The 23,850-nt window shown below is 38.7% G+C and overlaps 2 protein-coding genes, 1 long non-coding RNA gene and 1 pseudogene across 3 annotated transcripts; 1 reads left to right on the top strand and 3 right to left on the bottom strand.

Moving 5' to 3' along the window:
• Nucleotides 1-2,071: 2,071 nt before the first annotated feature.
• LOC103412205 (putative pentatricopeptide repeat-containing protein At5g59200, chloroplastic) lies at nt 2,072-4,131 on the bottom strand (annotated as a pseudogene).
• Nucleotides 4,132-4,962: 831 nt separating this feature from the next.
• Nucleotides 4,963-7,189, bottom strand: LOC103412139 (uncharacterized). The gene is made up of 6 exons (XM_008350736.4): nt 7,091-7,189; nt 6,487-6,545; nt 6,219-6,387; nt 5,956-6,054; nt 5,704-5,855; nt 4,963-5,590 (listed from the first exon to the last, which is right to left on the bottom strand). Exons 2-6 carry the CDS (start codon nt 6,501-6,503, stop codon nt 5,203-5,205), a joined length of 825 nt encoding a protein of 274 aa, XP_008348958.3. The 5' UTR covers nt 6,504-6,545; nt 7,091-7,189; the 3' UTR covers nt 4,963-5,202.
• A 742-nt stretch (nt 7,190-7,931) lies between these two features.
• On the top strand, nt 7,932-20,175 carry LOC103445517 (uncharacterized). The gene is given in 22 exon segments (XM_070806275.1): nt 7,932-8,063; nt 8,144-8,225; nt 8,927-8,966; nt 9,052-9,300; nt 9,488-9,587; nt 9,665-9,739; nt 10,127-10,225; nt 10,813-10,929; nt 11,037-11,152; nt 11,377-11,476; nt 11,554-11,767; nt 11,770-11,896; nt 13,235-13,565; nt 14,084-14,301; nt 14,656-14,874; nt 15,413-15,599; nt 16,258-16,508; nt 16,659-16,751; nt 16,840-16,941; nt 18,347-18,704; nt 18,819-18,956; nt 19,038-20,175. Coding segments are annotated over 22 exon segments (4,146 nt in total). The 3' UTR covers nt 19,836-20,175.
• A 918-nt stretch (nt 20,176-21,093) lies between these two features.
• Nucleotides 21,094-23,801, bottom strand: LOC103445330 (uncharacterized). The gene is made up of 2 exons (XR_003776783.2): nt 22,879-23,801; nt 21,094-21,593 (listed from the first exon to the last, which is right to left on the bottom strand). It is a non-coding gene; the product is annotated as an uncharacterized lncRNA (long non-coding RNA).
• Nucleotides 23,802-23,850: the final 49 nt, after the last annotated feature.

Here is a 23,850-nt window from a genome sequence, read left to right as displayed (position 1 = left end):
ACATTTGATCTATCAACTTTCTCAAAGTTTCTCCAAAAGTTGTATAGCTTTCCTCCACCTTTTTAAAACACTTAGTCACCTCTTCACCATATTCGATGCTTGCCACATGGAGTTTGGACATCTTCTCTAATTTGCCCACATCCTCTTTGTAGAGCTTTTCATCCGGATGATCATGAGTTGGCATCTCATATATTGGCTCTATGTACTCATTGGAAGCATTTTGATACTCAAAGCCATTTGTTGGCCTATCATAGTATTCATGAATGCGATTGTCTTCAAAAGAATAATAACCTTCATCATAGCCATAAGTTGGCCAATCTTCAAGATTATTATTTATTTGATGGCCATTAGTTGGCCGACAATCATGCTTCACGGGACTTGAGTATTCATTAGCCATGTACCTATAAGTTGGCAACTCATAGGTTGGCTCTATGTGATAGCCATAGCTTGGGCGTTCTTCCACACCGTCATCCTCCAAAAAATCATGAACATAAGGATTGTTCATGATCTAACTTCATATAAGCATCCCACCGGGCGTGCCAAAACTATGTTCGTGGCAGGAATTCCCGTCGGGGATGACTTCCTGGCCGACGAGCACACAGCTCCCCTGGAGGTTGGCGCCGGTTGAGGGCTGCTGTCGGGCTTCTGCTTTGTTGTCGGGCAAGTCTCGTCGGGCAAGACTCTTCGGGCAAGGCTGAAAGAGAAGGACAGCGTTAACTTTGAAATGTGCCTTTGTGGGGCCTTAGGTGTAGGCCTTGAGGCTCACAATCAAGGTTAACATTTAGGTGCTCAGGCGTGCCACTGCCATCTTTAGCATGGCAGATGTCGAATGGATATCAAGTTTTAGTTGTGAATATGCATATGCCCGAGAAACCGTGTTAGATATAACAGGTGCCTTCGTGGGGCCTTAGGTGTAGGCCTTGAGGCTTCCTGTCAAACTAAACCAGTACTTGAACATATCATATTTGGTCTTTATGGTTGTCGGAATCTTATAACTATTATACTTCTGATTATCCGAGTCTGAGAGGTAGAGCGAACCCAAATATGTACCTTTGTGGGGCCTTAGGAGTAGGCCTTGAGGCTTCCCATTAGAGTCCGTTCTTATACTCAAACCATCTAGACCGCCGAATAGAATGAATCCAAATAAGTGCCTTTGTGGGGCCTTAGGTGTAGGCCTTGAGGCTTCCTATCAGAATTCATTCCATACTTAAGCGTTCTATGATAATCATGATATAATAGAAATAAAACCAAGCGGTAGGTCGATTACTTGTGCCCCAAGTAACTTCGGACTTCTCGTTTATCAAGGATTGTCGTGGATGGGTTAAGTCCACATAAAGTTCTTTTTTATGCCTTGAGGCCAAGGACTTTTAAACTAATCAGATTTACATGCCCGAGGGCTTAGGACTTGGATCTGATTTAAACACTAAAGATATATTCAAATCGGATCCAAGTACTGAGAGAGCTTTGTCATCGTAATTTTGCTAGAAATGACTTGCATATAACTGGAAATATACAACATATTGCTAGACTTTAAAGAAAGAGAAGACAAAGACAGAGCAAAGCAGGTCGGGCAAGATTAAACCTTATCAATTAAGGCTGATCGTCTTGCAGGTCCCTATCTTTGTAGTTCTGTCAAAGGTCTGAAAGCTTAAAGGGGGAGAGGGAAAAAAGAGAATACAAAGGATGAATCGATACTACAACAAGTTTGAACAAGGTAGCAGAGCTATTACAGAGGTTGGGAGAGAAGATTATCCCGTGGGGGATGAAGGCTTGTCCCGAATGGGATGAAGGCATGGGCTAACTACAGCTTCATTTTGAAAGGCAAATCTGGCTTTTTGAGCAGAGTTTGTGCTTTTGTTTGTTTGATTGAGTGTCCATAATCCTTGTGCATCTGCTCCTTTTTATAGAGGTCTGGAGGAAACCCTCCTGCTGAGGTTTTGTACTTGCCCGAAAGAAGCTTGGGCAGCTTGCATTTCCTTACTTGGGTAGCTTGCATTGCTTTTGCCAACTTGCATGTAGAAACAATATTAAAAGGGGAAATTGCATCTCCACCACATGTTTTTAGCACATGTTTTCCCACTTGTAATAAACTAACATTTAAAATAAACAAGTTGGCTAGTTGGCTTCTTTCATCACACATTCTTGCCCGAAAGCATGCATGGTGTCTCTCCACCCACTTGCATGAAAAAGCATGCACTTATCTTGTTTAAACAATTCTCTTGGCAAACCTCCACCACCCAAACAAATGGGAGAAACAATATTATAGTGCCAAACCCCTCCACTTGAAGCCAAATATCTTTCCAAATTTAGCTTTCTTGCATATTAATCCTCCAAATGCCATATTTTACTCAAATTGCCCAAATAAGTAAAAATGGGTATATTTTGAGTGCAAACACCAATTCCTTTTGCGTATCTTCATATCATGCAAAACCGCCTCTGTTGCGGGCAAGTATCCTTCCGATTTCAGTTCATGGATTAGCTCCATTAACTTTTTGTAGATTTCCTCTTTCTTCGGGTGTCTGAGGTCTCCCAAGAGGAACTCATGGATCTCATTGTTTACTTCAATCAAGCTACAACCAGGCTCCTTTGGGGTTCCACTTTCCTTCATCTCTGCTCTCACTTGTGCAGTCTCTTTCCACCTCCCTGATGAAGCATATGCATTTGATAGCAGTACGTAAGTTCCCGAATCTACGTTACCACAATTCACCAAGATTTCGCCTACCCTTTCTCCTAATTCGAGGTTCCCAAGGATTTTACAAGCACTTTTCATTCTTGCAATGAAATTGTAAGCTTCTTCAAGCTGACCTGAGCGACCTAGAAGATCAATCATGCATCCGTAGTGTTCTATATGTGGTTGAATTCCGTGAATACTAGTCATGGAATGAAATATCTCAAAACCCAAATCCGACAAACCTCCATGGCTACGTGCATTCAATACTTTTAACAAAAGTAATGCTATTTGGCCTTGGTCCTTGTTTTATCATTGTCTGGAACATTTGGATAGCCTCAATGCTCTTCCCATGCATAGCAAGCCCCTCAATCATGGAATTATAACTACTCACATCTCTCTCTTTCATCTTACCAAACACTGCCAGTGCCTCATCAATATCACCACACCTCGAACACATATTAATCAGAGCACCACCTACAATGTAATTGAATTCGATGTCATACTTATCTATGTAAGAGTGAACCCATCTTCCGAGCTCCAATGCTCCCAAATACGAACAAGCAGATAAAACACAAACAACAGTAACTTCATTAGGCCTCACATTATTCCTCTGCATCTCCCTAAACACCTCCAAAGCCCTATTCATCTCCCCATTCCTAACCAACCCATCAATCATCGCAGTTCAACAAACCGTATCCTTACTCCTAGCCCGGTTAAAAACCCCAATCGCCTCCTCAATCAACCCATAATCAGCAAAAGAAGTGATCATCACTGTTGACGCAACGACATCCCTGTCAGGCATTTCATCGAACACCCTCCGTGCATGCTCAAATTCACCACACTTTCCATAAAGATTCAGAAGCTTCATCCTCACTGAGCGATTCGATGACAACCCAAGCTTCAAAACCTGCGCATGGACTCCTCTCCCCTCCTCCAACGCCAACCCAAAGCCACAAGCTTTCAACACAGAAGTTACCGCGTAGTTATCCGGTGAAACAGACTCGTTGTCCATTCGACAGTAAACCCGAATCGCATCGAGGCAAAACCCAGTCGACACGAACCCGTTAATGAGAGCAGTGTAGAGGTAGACATTTGGGGTTTGAATTTGTTGGAAAATTTTGGTGGCGTGGTCGATTGAGTTGAGGTTGGAGCAGAGGCGAAGAAGCTCGAAGACGACGAATGGGTCTTGGACTTGGAAATATCTTATGATTTTTGCGTGGATTGGCGGAACCTGATGAAATTGTTTGCATTTTTGTATTAGAGAGATTGTTTCTCTCCGGTTTTGGGAATCCCTGGGTTTTGGATTTGAATTTCGCGGGAATGCTGAGTTCAATGTAACCGTTGTCGTTGAGCAACTCATATTTTTGGCGGTTCATTCACCAAGTAACCAAACGCGCCGAGGTCCAACGCACTACTCTTTCATGTTGTCGAGGGACTTTTCAGTTCCTTACTTACCTATAGTCAATACACCAAATATCTTAATATAAGTGATTAAAGAAAATAAAATTTAAGTATACAACTACTTGTATTATGATATTTAGTGTAACGGACGTCTTTTTGGCATACTAAAAAAATTTCTCCATGTTGTTAATATGTTAAACACTGTAGGGTAGTATCTGATATTTTTCTTATTTGTAAGTTATTATGTCAGGTTCGAGTGTGCTTCACGTGACCTTAGATTCGAATTTGATGGATGATGAATTTAATACTAAATTATTATGTCAGGTTATGGTGTGCTTTTTTTGAAAATACTTTCATTAAAAACATGTTTCAAATTCATATTAGAACTCCAACGCTTTTTATTTCTTTAGAAAACGCTTCTATAGCCCCCAACACATTCTTAACTATTTAACCAGACGCTTTCATGAATGCTTTTAGTTGTAACATTTCCAAATCCATCCAAAACACAATTAGACCAAAGTTAAATTATAACATATGAATTGGTTGTACATGCAGTAGAATTTCGTAGTCGACAACAATTTCTCAATGAGAGTTGACAATAAACACACCCCTATCCCCAACCTAATTTTTTAACCAATAAATTCTCATCACCTCTGAAAGAATTAGAAGTACCCAGCCTATATCAAAACTACATAAGAAGGTGAAACCTATTTGTCTATATTTGCTTTGAGTAAAGCTACATGTTTAACATTTGGTAACCGCTTCTGAGCATGTGATTAGTAAATATGATCAAGTAATTTTAGTTCTTAATCTTTGTGATACGTGTAGATAATAATGTAATTTGTCACGTATAGCCTACTTAAGATTTTGGTAAGCAAATGCTAAGCAAAGAACACAAAAATGCAATCCACTTCCATTAGAAGTTATCAATCCTGATAACTAAATCACCAATCTAATTCTGCAACAATACTACAAATGAGATTAGTACGAGAAAGAATTCCTGGAATACATGAGCTCCTGCAACCGCGGTTTAAAAACGAATTCAAGTCCTAGCTATGCACACGACAAGATGTTCATATGCTACCGCAGAAAATCTGAGCAACGAGCATATATGCGTTGAAATTGCAGGTTCAGGAAAACCAATTCCCGGTAGGGTTGCTCAGCCAGATGATCAACGGGAACTGAGAAAACGCGATACCTAGCAACAGATAATGATGCATGTTTGCATCATAACTGTTGATCTCAGCATACAAAGTTATCTTAATTGTCTTTGCCAAGAAGATGCCTGAGCACATGGATGTCCATATGATTATCAAGTAGTAAGCATAGCTTAGCGTGATTCGCCCTAGAACCGCCACACACAACCCTGTGAAAGTGTACCCAGTATATGCTATCATGTCTAACAAAGGTGCCTCTCCACCCCCAAGCGAAGACAACGATGCCTTGAGCAACATCACTTGGAGTAGCCAACCCACCATTCCCTTCACAAACTGCCAATTTATAGCCTCTGGGCTGAATCTGGCATGGGATAAGAACAGGAAATGTCGAAGCATATATCATGACATTTATTGGGAAAATTAAAACTACTTACGCTGCTTAAATATCAGGTTTTGAGGATGCTATAGACTTACTTCCCAGAAAGGCCTAGTGAGATCCCAGCGAGAACCAAGTACGTTGCAAATGTCATGAATGGAATGTACAGGTCTGGGGCATGTATGTCAGTAATTGGAGGGTTATACGAAAGCCTGCCTCCAACTGGCTCTGTCATCCTCGTCCAGTGCCCCTAAACAAAATGAGATATAGAAAATTAGAAGTTTTAACAGATTTGTTTATGAGTAGCTAATAGGGGTCATTGGCAGCCTTAAGTTCAAATTTCTACATACCCTGTGCAGAAATGGAAACAGAATTATCTTCAGTTTGTTTCGGACGTAGTGGGAGTTCACTTGGAAGTAGTATTGAGGATCTGAGAAGTACTTGCTTATCTGCACATTTTGGACAAAACAGTAAAGAAGCAAAATAACATTCACAGAAAAAAATCATTGTCATTTTCCACAGAACATTCATTTTATATGTGTATTGCACGCACGACCTCAACACCATCAGCTGTCGTAATGCGCATTACCCAAAATTTAGCAGAGATTCTTACATTGCTTTGAACATACTGAGAACTTGAACCACAAATTTTCTTTCCATACGCGCCCAATCCCCCTCGAATGAGTCCTGACCCTGCTCCATAAAATCCATTCCCAAATTGAATTGGTGGATTAAGCCCTGGCCTGGAAACTCCGTACTGGAACCCCATATTCTCATCCATGCTGCACAAGAAAATCTCAATGAAGCAATAGAAAACTCCAATTGAGATAACAAAAGATTTATAGTTTATGAGAGAATTTATGAAAATTATAGATCAAAACCTTATGGAAGCCGGCATTTCGGTTTCTTGTAACTTGAGCAACAATCAAAACCCTTTCAACTAGCAGAAGAGAAAATTCTCATTAAATCTCTCAGTAATGCTCTTGAACCAAACTAGAAAGTTTATAGAGAAGACAATGTGATAGTTACATATGTTCTTTTTGACAAAATCGCTATTCTAAACTACTTTGATAGGGGATTCGAACGTGATGCAAGAGAGTGAGCAAACTGCCATGGCCGACTGGCCTCTTCGAGCTACATATGTAATTATTAGAAAACAATGACTTAGGTTTTCTTTCTGGTTACCTGACAACTGGCCTCATGTAGTCGTGTATGATGCAAGAGGGTGACAGTTGCTTCAGCAGAAAGAAGTCTTTTAAAATTAAAACTAATAAAAATTTATTTACGATCAACAATGTCATAAGAAATATTTAATTCTCAAGATTCATTCTAAGTTCCTGACAATGGTTTTGGTATCTGACAAACATTGTTTTAATGGAGAAATCCCAGCAGAGCAGACAACAATTCATGGAACGGATTCAAGTTATTTCCCTAATGGATCACAAATTGGAGAGAGAGAGAGAGAGAGAGAGAGAGAGAGAGTACCTGTCACCTGAGCCTAATGAAATAGACAGAGAAACATGGTGGAACAATTTTGTGATGGCGTTGCATGGAAAACAGGAGAGATCAATGGCTCTACGAGACAGTTAGCGCAGTGTCAGACCACACTTGGCCAAAATTTTACTAATTCATTCCCACGTGTCATTTTTAGAAAATCGTTGTTTTTTTCGTGGTTTTTTTTATATCGTTTTATCAATGTTTCACAATTTATTGAATTTTAAGATTTGTGATATGAAGATCCTCAAAAAAAGACTTGTAACATGAAGAGCGTATTCAATTAGAATTTTAAAATATTTTAATTCTTTTAATAAATTTCATCAAATTTCACAAATTTATAAATCTATTAAAATTCCTAAAGGAAAATTCTTAGATATGAATTTTTATTTGACAAAAAATATAAATATTTGTTTTTCTAATTTAAAAATAGAACAATTAATATTTAAATATAATTTTGTACTAAAAAAATTAAAATATAATTTTTCTTGATGGAAAATATAAACTTTTAAAATTTAATTGTCAGAAGCTTTTAGGAGGAAAAATAAAAGATGAAGGCGAGAAATTTGTTCACAGCAAGAAAAGGTCCGTTTGCGATGTAGTCAAAACAAACAGATTAACGGCAGAAGTCGCTGCAATTAAGAGAAAAAGAAAGGAGGTCCGATCTCATTGCATTTGGCATTTGGAGTTTGAATTCCACTGACCATCTCTCTTCGTCTTCTTCTGCTGCTTCTCACAAATTCTAGGGCTTAAGAAAATTTGCTGTTGGATCTCAAACTTGAGCAAGCAAGCTGCTTTTCGATCGATTTCGCATTTCAATCGAATCAGATAAATGTTGCGGTTACGAGCATTCCGGCCGACGAATGAGAAGATCGTCAAGATTCAGTTGCATCCCACGCATCCATGGCTGGTCACCGCCGACGCCTCCGATCACGTCTCCGTTTGGAATTGGGAACACCGTCAGGTACCCCTCTCTCTTTCTTGTCTCTTCAATTTATACACTTCGTGTTCGTGATTCGACTGTGATGGATTCGAATTAGGTGATTTACGAGCTCAAAGCTGGCGGCGTCGATCAGAGGCGTTTGGTTGGCGCCAAGTTGGAGAAGCTCGCGGAGGGGGGAATCAGGTACTTAATCCTGAAATTTGGATTTAGTTGCTGCGAGGCTCGTGAAAGTCGATTGGAATTGTGTTCAATTTTGTGCTGCTTCTGAAATTCTGAGACCTAATTGGAAAAATCTAGCTTAGAGAAGCTAAATGCTTTTGCAGAAGTACATTGAATAACTGAAGACTGCCAATTTCGCTAACATTTCATTTGTAAAACTAGATATGCGATTTCGGACAGAGTTAACTCTATTAGTTCTTGCATTTACTCAGCAGAACCATATCCATCATTGATTGCCTTATGGTGTAAGATAAGGTAATGTACCGTTCAACTTAAGCATCAACGTCGAACTCAGTTTATCCAGTTGGGATTCTATAATTTCTGGTCGGGAAATCTCAGAGGTGTTATAATTAGCTGCTGTTAAATCAATGACTGGCACAATTAAACTTAAGATCAATGCACAGATTTTTATGTGAGTTTGAAAGTTGTCGTCTTTCAATTGTTTTGTTTCATATCTTTAGCTCGAACCCTGGCAAAATATGATATTTGGACAACAAGAGAGCTAGTTTGTCTCAGTAGTTGTTTAAGATTTCTAAACTTCCACTGTTAAACCAGAGAATCTCACACACACACACACACACACACATACATACATACATATATATATATATATATATATATATATATATATATCTTTAATTGTTGTGTTTGCTTTTGGTTGATAGAGTCTAAAGGGAAGCCCACAGAAGCCATTCGTGGAGGGAGGTAATAGACCACTGCAATTGTATTATTGTCCATTTCTCTTTATTGAAACCTAGACACACACTGAGGGCATATGCTTCCTTTAAAGTGTTAAGCAGGTAAACTTCTTTGATGATGACGTGCGCTATTGGCAACTTTGGTGTAACCGCTCTACAGCTGCTGAGGCTCCAACAGCTGTCAGTAATGTTGCATCAGCTTTTAGTTCTCCTGCCCCATCAACTAAAGGAAGACATTTTCTTGTCATTTGTTGTGAAAACAAAGCCATATTTTTGGACTTGGTAACAATGCGAGGCCGTGATGTACCGAAATCGGAGCTTGACAATAAATCACTGCTCTGGTAAGTCATTACTATTTTTCTGTATGTTTATGTATATTTTTCATACATTTGAAGAAGTGGCATTCATAATACCTTAACACTGATTCTCTTATTTTTTTTCGTAATAAGATTAACAAACTTCGAGTTTTGTTTTTGTTTTTGACATATTTTGTGCTCTGTTTCTTGTTTCCCTCTATGGATCTTGCAGTATGGAATTCCTTGCTAGATCCGCTGTTGCGGATGTTCCTCTTGTTGCTTTTGGTGGATCAGATGGTGTTATTAGAGTACTTTCAATGATGACATGGAAGGTTTGCGTTTTTCCAAATTTTCTAACATGCTGGCTATAACTATCCCTCGCTTTGAGTGATATACTTGCTTCCTGCAGCTTGTAAGAAGATACACAGGAGGTCATAAAGGATCCATAGCTTGTTTGATGACATTTGTGGCTTCTTCTGGCGAGGTAGATTTTTACTTCTAAAAGATGAAATCAAATTGCTTTATTGCATGTGTTTATGCTATCTTTCTTTGTGAACTTTTTTTATTATTATTTATTTACTATTTTAGTTTGTGTCTGAGTGTTCAAATACCATAGGTGGCTTGATGTATTACATTGATTGTGCCTCTGGAGCTTCATAAAATGTTATTATCTCCTTATTCTTCAAGTTCATTCATTTAACACTTTGGTGACAGTAATTTTTCCATTCACTCTGCAGCATGATGCGAGTTGTAAAAAAATCTAGGAATTACAATATTGAGATGCTGGGTTGTTATGAGTGCTCATAAGTATCAACGTACTGGATGCATGTGTTTAAATGCTTCTTGTTTCTATATCTAAACTTTATTGCAGGCACTTCTGGTTTCTGGGGGTAGTGATGGTTTGCTCGTAGTTTGGAGTGCAGATCATGGTCAAGATTCACAAGAACTCGTACCGAAACTAAGTTTAAAGGCAATTATCTCTTATTTCTTGTCATATTTCTCTTATTTTTCTTTGACAACTATTAGGTTAGATTACTGATGCATTATTTTTTCCATATTATGGTTGTGGTATGAAGATTATATGCAGATTTGAAACCTAGGCTGATCGATGTTGTCATATATTTTTAAAATTTATAAGGAAATGTGACACCCTGTTTGCTGAAACGGGTTTAAGATGTCCAATATTTTGAGGTAATGTAAACTTCACCAGTGCCTGGTGTTGGCCTGGTCAAATTGGATTGTGAGATTTCTTTGTTTTATTGAATCAAACTGTAGATTTCAATTGGGCATCTTTGTTGAGGAATTTTAAAGATATTCCTTTTGGTGCAATTCTTATTGGTGGTATATCATTGTATTTCGTCCATTTTTATGAATAGAATGTGTTTCCTATAAATAATTAAAAATCTCTGTTATATTGAACTCCATGAATTGACCTTCTTTCAGTTCATTCTTTCTGTGTGCTTGAATGTAGGATCTTTATGCATGTACATTTTTTTTTTCTGGATGACATACTTGAACTAATGGAGATTTGATTATAGGCCATTTCTTTTATGACAGGCTCATGATGGTGGTGTTGTGGCTGTTGAGCTTTCTAGAATGATTGGAGGTGCTCCCCAGCTTATCTCTATTGGTGCAGATAAGACGTTAGCTATATGGGACACAGTTTCCTTTAAGGTATTCCAATGTTTAAGAAAAGGCTTTGTGAAGTGCAACTGGTTTTCTGTTGAATGTTGGTGTTTATTTTATTTTGATTATATATTTCGTCTGCTTTTCTCTTTCAGGAATTACGGCGTATTAAGCCTGTTCCAAAACTTGCTTGCCATAGTGTGGCATCCTGGTGCCACCCTCGTGCGCCAAACCTTGATATATTGACTTGTGTTAAAGATTCCAGTATATGGTATGCACAAAATTTTCTATCTAGTGGGTTTCCATTACAACTTTCCATCAGTTAATATTTTTGGCTATAAAACAGTCGATTTATGATCAGAATCTTTTTTTTTTTACCGAAAAAGTTGGGCATAACGTACTTACGAGATCTGTGTTTGGCATCTATTTTTTTTTTTTTTTTTCTTCTTCCATTCCTAGTGAAATTCACCAAAAATTGTTCAAATTTTTTCTCAGGGCTATTGAACATCCAACTTATTCTGCACTCACAAGGCCATTGTATGAGCTTTCTTCACCAATCCCTCCACAAGTAATTGCACCAAACAAGAAAATTAGGGTAAGTCACTCTTATGCTTATTTAGGTTTTTCATCTTATAACTTCTTATCAGACACTTACACTTCACTGTATCACAGGTATACTGTATGGTCGCGCATCCTTTACAGTCCCACCTTGTTGCTACTGGAACCAATGTTGGGGTCATTATCAGCGAGTTTGACCCAAGATTGCTTCCAGCTGTAGCTGCCTTACCAACACCATCAGGGAGTTGAGAGCATAATGCTGTATATGTTATTGAAAGGGAACTTAAGCTACTGAACTTTCAGTTATCCCAGACTGCAAATCCATCTCTTGTCGGAAGCAGGAAGGCTTAGGGGGGGAGTCACCAGAAACGTTACATGTCAAACAGATAAAGAAGCACATTAGTACAACTGTTCCACATGATTCCTACTCAGTTCTCTCAGTAAGCGGTTCGGGAAAGTAAGTTGCATCTGGCACTAGAAATGCCGGTCTTTAACTACAATAGTTTTCAAGCTTTGTTTTGGTGACATGGTTAGATTGATAGCATTAGTATTAGGTTGATGTAGTGTAACGCATCAATATCAGCCTTTCTATTAAACACACATAGAAGAGTGAAATTAATGCATCTTGTGTACGATGTTGTCTTTGATCATCTTTCTAAGTATGTTGTATTCTTTGTGATACATGCAATGTTTTAAAGAACTCGCCTCGGGGCGCGCCTAGGGCACCCTTGAGGCTGGGCGGTGAGGCAAACGCCTCTGTTTTGCTGGAGTAGGCGAAATGCTTCGCCGGAGACGCTGAGGCGGCGGAGGCGCGCCTCAAGGCGTCCAGGCGCATCTGCCCCTGTTTGCTTCCCGACGAACCCACAACCCAGATTTCCCCTTTTTGCTTCACGAAAGAACACCAGATCTCCGCTTGAAGGACTTAGAATCCGTGAACGATCTCCGCTACTCTGCTGCTTCAGCTCCCATGCCAGGCGTTTCCTTTGAGGCGAAACAAAATAAATACAAAGGGAGAAGAGAGGGGACAGTGGTACAAAGGTGAAATGGGAGAAAAAAAGAAGGGGATGGAGACCCTGGTACAGAGAAAATGAAGGAGAAAAGAGGCAGATGGGAGGGATGCGGTGGGCGGAGAGAAAAATGGAGGTATAGAGAAAGAAGATGAGGCGGAGAAAACAAGGGAGGTCACGGGACGATTCTTGAAATAATAAGTAATAATAAAATATTAATTCATATAGATTAAAAAATTAATAAAATATTAATTGATAAGATTAAGTTATAATAGAATATTAATATATATGTATATATGTATATATGTATATGTATATATATATAGATTAAGTACATAATATTATAATCCTCTTTTTAATCGGACATTGCACCAAATGCTTCATTAAATCAGTCAAACTTAGTTTATTCTAAGCCAGTTCAGTTTAATCCTTGAAGCTAGTCCAGTACAAGATAGTCCGGTGCAACAAACGCAACCAAAGTATAGATAAGGGGATTATAATATTATATACTTAATCTATGTATAATATATAAATTGAGAATGAAGGTTTAAATTACATAGTATTATTTTTTTATATACAATTATATTTATAATATATAAAAAATAAATAAAAAATTTAATCCCGTAAGGCTTCGCCTCGGACGCCTCGCCCACGCCTCACGCTTTTAATACATTGGATACATGTCATCTGAAATTACCTATGATGTTTATTCCAACATGTCATGTTTTTCATCTTTTTATTTGGAGCTTCGGTACTGATGTGGTAATGATTATTTCTACAAATTTCAGGTATCTTGCAGTCGTGTGGCCTGATATCCCTTACTTCTCTATATACAAAGTTAGTGACCGGTCAATCGTTGATTCAGGCAGTGCAAGGCTTCTGGCTTGGGATACATGTCGTGACAGATTTGCTATACTAGAGTCTACATTACCACCTCGAATTCCTGTAATTCATAAGGGAGGATCATCGAGAAAAGCAAAAGAAGCTGCAGCAGCTGCAGCACAAGCTGCTGCGGCAGCTGCCTCTGCTGCTTCTGCAGCTAACGTACAAGTTCGCATCTTGCTGGATGATGGCACATCAAATATTTTAATGAGATCTATAGGTGGTCGCAGTGACCCGGTATTTATTCTGTTCTGCTTGGTCTATATGGTTATAGTGATTATAGTTGTGAGTTTTAAAATGCGCAGGGTTTTTTACTGACCAAAAAATAAAATGTGTAGGGTTTCAAATTATAAGTTTGTTCCTCACGGCATTGTTCTTGCACTGAAAACAATTAAACAAAATCCTTATGTGGTCTATGCATTAGAGTTTGTATAGATCCTGAGTGTTAAGGGCTTCTTTGGTTCCTTTGTGAATAACAACTTTCTGTAAAAACTCACAAGCAAAAGCATGTAGCCACACCAGCTTTCAAAAGTTGTTAACAATGTTCAGAAAACAAACTAGAAAGGTTTTTCTAAAAATGTTCTGACATTAAAATCTCTAAGAAAAGTTTCAAATGTTTTACGAATTGGACAGAAATTGATAGGAAGCACTTCAAATACAAATGCATTGATGGACTATTCCATTAATATTTTGGTGTAGAATGTGTAGCAAGTTTGACAGTTAAGGTTCCTTTCTAATTCAAAATTCTATTCTAGGTCATTGGCTTGCATGGAGGAGCACTTCTTGGTGTTGCATATCGAATATCTCGGAGAATTAGCCCTATCGCCGCAACAGCTATTTCAACAATTCAATCCATGCCCTTGTCTGGATTTGGAAGTGCTGGGCATTCTTCTTTTTCCACTTTTGATGATGGATTTTCTTCCCATATATCATCTTCTGCCGAGGCTGCACCACAAAACTTTCAGCTATACAGGCAATGGGTTTCTTCATTCCTTCATAGCTTATGAAAAAAAGGATTTTTATTTGATATAGCTCATCACTTTTGTGTTTTAGAAATGTGAATTAAGTGTTCCTCACAACTCCTTCATTGAGGATGCTTGAACTTTTCTTTTTAACTAGTGCTTGCAGATATTGCCTATTTTAATTTAGATTACTTGAACACAAACTTGTCTCACTTTCACCTTCCTGGCCCATCCTGGAATAAATTTTAAATGTTGATTGCTAAAGGGGGCTCAGTGCTTTGTGTAAAAGCTTTTTAATGGGTGTATGTGGATATAAGATCAAGATAAGTTTTCCTTTTAATCTGAAGTGATTCCTGACTATGCAGTTGGGAAACTTTTCAACCTGTTGGTGGTCTACTTCCTCAACCAGAATGGACAGCATGGGATCAAACGGTTGAGTATCGTGCTTTTGCATATCAGAAATACATTGTCATATCTTCTTTGCGCCCCCAATATAGATATCTGGGAGATGTCGCAATTCCTTACGCTACTGGTGCAGTTTGGCATAGGCGACAGTTATTTGTCGTTACACCAACCACAATTGAGTAAGATATAGTGATTGTCCCAAAAATTCTGTATTTACATTTATAACAGGTTCTTTGAATAGATTAGAATGGTTTTATCAGGAAAAAACTTTTGTTAATTTATGACACAACACAATAGAATATCTCAACTTCTAGTAACTTGATCTTGGAAAGCCTCTAAAACTTGTCTGACTGTGATATTACATGTGGGCCCACACAAAAACTCAAATTTATCAAAGCTAAAGCTATGCACAAAAAAATAAAATAATTGATTCAGTTAATGTACCATAGCCTTAGGCTGAAGAAAACTAAAACTCAGGTTTTTGAGTGCTGAGGTATAACTGTATATGAACTAAGGACATTAGGACCTGAGTTTTCGTTGCTTTTGTAATACTGGTGTCAAGAAAGTTATTGCTGTCTTTCAACTCCATTGTGCTTTGTCGTGATTCTTTGGACCAATTTACCTCAACAATAAGAATGCAGAGTAGATTGAATTGATACTAAGGCAATAAAAAATGGCACAACATATGAACTGTGCTTTTTTATGTGCATTTTGCAGATGTGTTTTTGTGGATGCTGGAGTTGCACCTGTTGATATTGAAACCAGAAAGAGGAAAGAGGAAATGAAGCAAAAGGAGGCACAATCAAGAGCCCTTGCTGAGCATGGTGAACTAGCACTAATCGCAGTTGAAGGTCCGCAATCTGTTACACAAGAAAGGATAGCACTGAGGCCGCCGATGCTACAGGTAAAAGGAGTTCCCAAAAGTAGAACTCTGTGCTGATGGTTTGTTGCCTTAGATAGAAAGATACAAATTTCTCTTTTCTCACATTTTATTTGGCAGCGGTGCCTTGTTTTCAGTGAGAAAGCATATAATATCTGTAAAGAGTTTTTCTGGAAACTTCTATGTCAATGTGCTTGGAATTTTTTTAATCAAATTGGACATATATTGATATATTCATATAAAAAAAAAAAGGTCGTACCCAGTGCACAAGGCTCCCGCTTTACGCAGGGTCTGGGAGAGGTGAATGTCGGCTAGCCTTACCCCCATTTATGGATATTGATATATTCATATACACTAAAAAATTGGTTAATATGGGAAAATTCTGATTCTTGGTTCTAAGATATTACTTGAATTTTAAGTTTAATTAATAAGAAAATTTCGCAAACAATTTTCTTTATTGGTAACAAAATAATCCCTTTTTATTTGACTCTGTAAGATTTGTTGGTTTAGTTAATCCAAGTTGAATTCTTCATCTTTTATTTTGAGCGGCTTGGCATAATATTGTAATAGCTGGACAGTTTAGAGAAGTTGGGGCCAAAATGCAATTGCTATGAATCAAATCATTTACTATTTTGATTAAATGTTGTCATTTCTCTTTTCTTTCTTTTTTCTTCTGTTTTAGGTGGTGCGATTAGCCTCATTTCAGCATGCTCCATCTGTGCCTCCTTTCTTAACATTATCGAAACAGTCTAGAAATGACGGGGACAGTTCAGGGATACTAAAAGAGTTTGAAGAAAGAAGGGTTAATGAGATAGCTGTTGGTGGTGGAGGGGTCTCAGTGGCAGTTACTCGTTTTCCAACAGAGCAGAAACGGCCTGTTGGGCCTCTAGTTGTGGTGGGTGTCAGAGATGGCGTTCTTTGGCTAATTGATAGGTAATGGGCCCTCTTTTTCACAAATAAAGTTGTTAAGAATGTATGCTAAATTAGTTTGTCTATAAAACATATGTGCATAGTTCTAACTTCTATGTGATAAGTATATGATCGCAAACATAAACGATTTCTTTCTTTTCTATTTCCCTGCAGATACATGAGTGCTCATGCCTTATCCCTTAGCCACCCTGGGATCCGTTGTCGGTGTCTTGCTGCTTATGGAGATGCAGTTAGTGCTGTCAAGTGGTATCAATCTTTCTCTCTATAGTTTTCTACATGTCTAATTGCACGATCTTTTTTTTTTTATAATTCCTAATGTTTTTGTTTTATGCAGGGCAAGTAGGCTTGGCAGAGAACATCATGATGATTTAGCACAGTTTTTGCTAGGCATGGGTTATGCTACTGAGGCACTTCATTTGCCTGGAATATCTAAGAGGTATGCCACAAATAAACTCGCCCTGTGTGTGTTCAATGTCATAGTGCTGACTTTTGCTTTTTTTTTTTTTTTTTTTTATGCTTATTATTTCTGTTTTTGTTTTTTGTTTTTTTTTTTTTTGAGAAGAAACGATGGAACTTTATTATATCAATAGAAGGAATTACCCACAAGTGGATAAAAAATCCACCAAACTAGCTAAGACCTCTCAAGTAGGACTACTTTACAAGTAACTGAAGCTGAACCAAATTTATTTTACGGCTGCTAACACTTCCATTACTATATAAGATAGAGAATAGTCCCTTAACTCATTTGAAACTGAAGTCCAGAGGGCTGCCCAGTATCTTACTTCTACCCCATAGTTCCTCTACTCCTGCTCCCTTATAATCCTCAAAAATTCTTTTACTGCGCTCCAACCAAATGTTACAAAAAACTGCCAACACCAAATAGCCCCACAAAGCTTTAGCTTCCCTCCCCTTTCCTAAAGCCTCAAACTTGGTGCTTAGAAGCTCGAAAAAACCCTTTGGAATAATCCAACTAGCTCTAACTTCCTTGAACAATTTCCACCACAGTTGTACCGAGTAAGAACAAAGGAGAAAAACATGATTAACACTCTCCTCCTCAGTGTTACACAAACTGCACCAATGAGGAGAAATGCAAATAAAAGACCTTTGCCTTTGGGACATGATCACGTGTTGACCATTCCAATAGCACATGATCACGTGTTGAACATTCCAATAGCCACTAACCACGCAAGAACTTTGACTTTTGGAGGAGCTTTTGATTTCCAAATCTGAGAATAGGGTGGAAAATGTTGCACGGTTCCATTGTTGCATAAGAAAGTGGTACAGGATTTGCAAGTGAAAAATCCTGACCCGTCTAGTTTCCACCACCTATTATCCGCTTGTGATTGAATCAAACGAACATCTTCCACCTTCTGTAATAACCCAGTCACCTCTGCTATCTCCAGCCCATTCAAATTTCTTCTGAAATCAACATTCCAACTCAATGACTGGAGAAAAATTCACAAAACTTGAAATGCTCTGGTTATGCTTTCTCGATAACAAAGAATAATCTAGGATACTGCTCTTTCAACAGTCCACCCTCCAACCAACCATCCTCCCAAAACCTCACCCTCTCCCCATTGCTTTCGAGGGTCTACTTTTATATTTTGTCAAGTATAAAACCATGTATCATCGTGGCCATAGGTTGATGTGGTTTACATGGTTCAGTTTTCAGTTGATGTGTCTGGCCTACAGGCACTTCGAGTCTGTTGTATCCTTTTGTTGTTGTAGTGATCGCAAATCGCCTTTCAACTATAAAGTTAATGTGTTGGGAATCATGGCATTTAAGCAGCAGCCATTTCATCTCAGTTTGGACCGTATATATCATTATCCTTTTTTTGTAGGTTGGAGTTTGATTTAGCCATGCAGAGCAGTGATTTGAAAAGAGCTCTTCAGTGCCTGCTTACAATGAGCAACAGCAGGGACATAGGGTAAGAGAATACATCATTTGATTTGAAGGACATTCTAACTGTAACGACTAAGAAAGAAAACATGCTGGAAGCTGTCCAAGGAATAGTGAAGTTCGTAAAGGAGTTTATGGATCTTATTGATGCTGCAGATGCTACTGGACAGGCTGAAATTGCTCGGGAAGCCCTTAAGAGGTTGGGTGCTGCAGCTTCTGTAAAGGGAGCTTTGCAGGGTCATGAATTAAGAGGACAAGCTCTGCGCTTAGCCAATCATGGAGAGTTGACGCGGCTAAGTGTATGTTATTCATATCTGAATGTGCTTTTCTTGCATGCTAGTTCTCGTGATTTTGATAGTCCTTTCTGAAAATTTTTGATAGTCCATTCTAAACACAGTTGCTTTGCGCTGCAGAATTTGGTAAACAATTTAATATCAGTTGGCTCTGGACGTGAAGCAGCATTTGCAGCTGCAGTTTTGGGAGACAATGCCCTCATGGAGAAGGCGTGGCAGGAAACTGGAATGCTCGCTGAGGCTGTGCTTCATGCCCATGTATGACATGTGATTTATGCTTGTTCATCTTCCTCTGAGTTTATTATTTTGACCTGACTGCCTCATGGATTGTCTGTGCAGGCTCATGGGCGACCAACATTGAAGAACTTGGTTCAGACTTGGAATAACATGCTACAGAAGGAGGTTGACCACACACCAACAACAAAAACGGATGCTGCTGCTGCATTTTTGGCTTCTCTGGAGGAACCCAAGCTTACAAGTTTAGCAGATGCTGCCAAGAAACCACCGATTGAAATTCTTCCTCCCGGGATGCCGTCTCTTTCAGCTCCTCCTATTTCTATGCCAAAGAAAACAGCTCCAGGGGCTCAGAATTCACTGCAGCAACCAGCCAAGCCGTTGATGTTAGAAGCAGCAGCCCCTACACCCACACCAGCACCTTCAGGTGCTCCACAAGCACAACAATCAGAATCAGGATCAGATGATAAGCCTCCCGCTTCATCATCAGAGAGTGATCCAGCTAATCCAGTTTCGGCTGCTTCGGGAGAAAGTGTCCCCGTAACTTCTACGGATAATGGAGCACCATTAGATGCCCCACCTCAAGCGCCCCAATCAGGGGTTCCATCCCAAGAGCCCCAATCAGAGGCCCCATCGCAAGCGCCCCAGTCAGAGGCTGCATCGCAAGCAACCCAGTCAGAGGCTTCTGCATCCCAAGCGCCCCAATCAGAGGCCAATCCGCCCCAAGCACCCCAATCTGAGGCACCGCCCCAGTCAGATGCCCCATTTCAAGCTCCACAACCGGAAGCACCCCAACCTGCCGTCCCAACCCAGACGACCTCATTACAACCCCAGGTGCCACCCGTTCAGCAAACCAATGCTCCAAAAAGATTGCCACTAGATGAGGATTTTTTCCGAATGTGATATCCCCAACAATCTTGCTCAGAAACCCATTTAGGTACAGACGCACAGAAATTAAGTGATTTGTCCGGTGGAAGTTCAACATGTCATACAAAGGAACCGTGGTCATCGCAATATTTTGTTCGTCTTCGGGGGAAGCGATGACGTTACGTAGTAGTTGTAGTGTAGTTGTAGTCATGTTTATATTTCTTGTAACCTTTGGTTTTTTATATTACATTCTTCTGTGTATCCTTTGTATATTTTATGTTTCTGTTTAGTTGATTCAGCTGATTTGATATGTTTCGATGAGGGATCCTTGCTAATAGAATGCCATTGCATTTGGCGGCTCCTTTCTTTCCACAAATTCTGTACCCACTCGTGTTTTTCATGTTTAGTTTATTTTTCTAAAGTTGAAATTTACTATTTATTTGCAATTTCTTTTTTCTTTCATGGCACGAAAAAGGTTTGGAAATTAACGGTTAGATCGAGCATGTAAGGAACTAATTGATCTTTGCAAGAGTTAAATCTTTCATAAAACTCATACCACTGAATGATACCATCATAGCCGGAGCCATTTATTTATTTCACTGTTATTTTGCTGTGCTGCTATTTTCAAGCATCACATGTGCGAACAAATTCCGTACTTGAAAATATAGCCCAGTGGAACGGCAGGAGTTGTTGATTGTAGCCAACTCCAACACCCTAGTGTTAACAAGGGCCGGTGTTTTCCCGCCAGGCCATGCAAATGCATCGACTGCAATAAATCCGTACTAAACAATACCGTCATGCCATCCACGGCGGCCATCAACTTCCAAAGGGTGAAGAGCTCGATCCAGAATCGACCAAAGCGCTGAAATCACGTCGGAACCATGTGATTCACTCAACTAAAATTCTTCTGCGGGGAAGGGACGTGTGCTGATAAGAATGCCAAATCCCACTTTTTTTTTTAACGGGTGGTGCTATCCACGCCCATATTTACCTCCCCACACCCTTGTTAGTTTCTGTTTTTTTATCTTCAAATTAGTCAATCTGACGGCCAAAAATTGAGAGTTAAAATATAAAGAGAAGTGTAGATAACACCACCTAATTTTACAAGAATATCACAATCTAGAGAAATGAGATGCTACGGGAAAAATGAGACGCTGAAGAAGTTTCTGATTAGGGAAAAAAAACATCCACCGGCTGGCTTTCAGGTATTCTATTTAGATATTCTAGGTTCAATATACGTATCATTGAATGTTATGGATAAACGCAGTTAGATTTATTTCCATAGCCATTTAGATATTTCTATTTTCAACTCTATTTCAACCTCAGCAAAATTCATTCCCGTATCATTCAACGCTACGTAGTAGTATTGAAGAAAGTCTCGGTTTTTAGAATCTACATAAAATCCAAGTAAAATTAATGCATGCATATAGACTATGCTAGGTTTTGGTTAACTCAAAAGGGCGTTTGACATCCCAACTCCCAAACCACCTGGTTTCATACATAATCATCCAAGCTGGGACAGTGATCTGATTCAATAATAAAGGCCGCAGGCCTTAAATAGGGGCGGATCCCAGTTTTGATCTCACCTGAGCTTGAATGAGATGCTAAACTGCAAAGGCTGATCCAAAAGTGTAGAATATTCCAGGGACCCTTCGAGACAGTACGCGTGATGAAGCACAAATGTAAAATCAAATCCTCTTCAAGATTTACAAGCGGGTTGAACCAGACACATCTAGGACACATCTTCGGTGTTCAGATTCAACTTCTGGTGATTGTTCAAGCACTTCAAAATTTCTGTGAACAATATTTATCGTTTAAGTGTGAATCAATTCCTGGTGTTTGATTATGACTCTTGTTAACAGTAAAAGCAAACACAAACAGTATAGGTAAAACAGTAACGACAACCTAGATGATATCAAATATTTTCTATAACGTATGCCATTCACACGGTAAGCAGACGCAGAACAAATTTTTCTACCACAGAACAAACATTATATATGCCATTCCTAATAAGTCTTACATCTTACAAAATAAAAGTTCTATAACTGAAATTGCATCAACAAGAAATGGAAGCATATATCCCCCACTGCAAACACAAAAGTACCAAAAGAAGTACTGAAGATATCATCAGAGTAACGGAATAAAAGGCATGGGCACGGGGGGAGGGAAAGCTTTCTAGATCCATATTCCATGAAAACAGGAACAGAAGTTTTAATAATCTAAAGGAACAAACATGTTGACATACAATAAGATAGCATATAATTAAGGTTGAGTCACCAGAGATGTTTGAGATTTATGCTTAAGACACATTTGTAAATGAGTTCCCTTCGACAACACAAACAATAAAACAGGAGTTCCCAAGTGAAGTTGATCCTCCATTACCCGATATGGAGGATTGAAAGCATTCACCAGTATTCCTATTTTGATTGTTTGGTTAGAGGGAAAAAACTTAATGATAGGAAAGTAGAGTTTTTACTTGGGGCATAAATAGATACCTAACCTCTTCCTTGCAAGTTGCAATTACTAGAGTTGCAGTAGAAATGTTAGTTATGCCAGTTAAAGGCACTTGGATGAGGGACTTTAAAGTTGCATTGAATTTAAGCTTATATTGGCTGAAATACAAGAACAACCACCACCAAGCCTTATCCCACTAAGTGGGGTCGGGCGTATGAATCCTAGAATTGCATTGGGCCCGGTTTTGTGCCAAGTCTTCCGTTAGCTCCAAGTACTCCATATCTTTTCTCATAGTCTCTTTATAAGTCTTCCTAGGTCTTGAAAATGACTAGATGCAATACATTTGGTAGGAATAGTGTTTATGTAGTGCATTTGTAATGTTTAAGACTTTTAAGTAGTAGATTTGTAATGCTAAAGTATTTCAGAGTCGTAGTGTTCTTGTAATGCATTTTTAACAATGGAGTCCATAATTCCATGATACTTTAGGTTCCTTATCCAAATACACTAAAACAAGACACAAAAATTAACTATACCAAAAAGCAGCAGTCCATAAAATGACACTTAGCCAATGGAAAATATCAGGAAAATGTATATGGTGTTTATAACAAGCAATCCAAATATATACCTGTTCCTTTTTGGTGAGAAAACTTGTGGGATCAAACAATGGAAAAGACCTAACCACCTCATCTTGCATAGTCTGCTACGCATGGAGTTAGCGAAAATACAAGATTTTTTTCATCCTTCATAAGGAAAAGAGCACAAAAACATCGTCAAAAATAGGCAAAAAACCACAACCCACTTACAACCAAGGTAACACCAACAGCTGCAAAATCACATTTCCATCCTTCACTCTCACACTGCCATTAGCAATGTTGCTCTCCATTCTTAAGTCTTCCACTTGTTAGTAGGTAAAAGCAATGTGCACATCTTTTGCTTCTGTTTCCAGTAATGGATTTGTTCAATCATATTAACAACAAATTCATGTCCCATCAGTGAGCAACAATTTTTTTTGGTTGTTGATACTTGATAGCTTTAGAGTTTACCATTCAATGGTGGGAAGAGGGTAAAAATACTGGGAGGAACAAGGACAACGACGGGGAATGGAATACTCCTCAACCCAATGCTAGCCATGTTCATCCTTTCCTACATGAATAATATTTGGCTACTCAAGGGATGAGTATGAGTTCCTACTCAAAACTGTTCGTTTCCAATTCACAAAACTTCGTGTTTATGATCATAACCGTTCATGTTATAAATCACTCTATAAACATCGATTATGCAAAAAATCAATTAACTCTAAGGCCGTTTAGTCATCGAACTGTATAAAAACAAATGAACGGAATTGGTAAAAGCATTATGAACCGTCTATGTATTTGCTCCAATAGAATGACCAAACAACTTTAGTTTTAATTCTTTTTTTTTGTAGAGATGATCTTTACAGAGAGATTTGCACTATGAACGGTTCTGATTATAAGCACAAAGCTCTGTGATTCGAACACAAAGATTTTTGAGTAGGAATTCCCAATCATCTTTGAGTAGCCAAGCATTGTTCTTCCTCCATTATGCAACAAATAAAAGTAAAAGGGTAAAAAAACAC

This window comes from Malus domestica, chromosome 10 (genome assembly GCF_042453785.1).
Source record: "Malus domestica chromosome 10, GDT2T_hap1".
Classification (NCBI taxonomy): Eukaryota; Viridiplantae; Streptophyta; class Magnoliopsida; order Rosales; family Rosaceae; genus Malus; species Malus domestica.
This window is presented reverse-complemented; position numbering and strand designations above follow the sequence as displayed.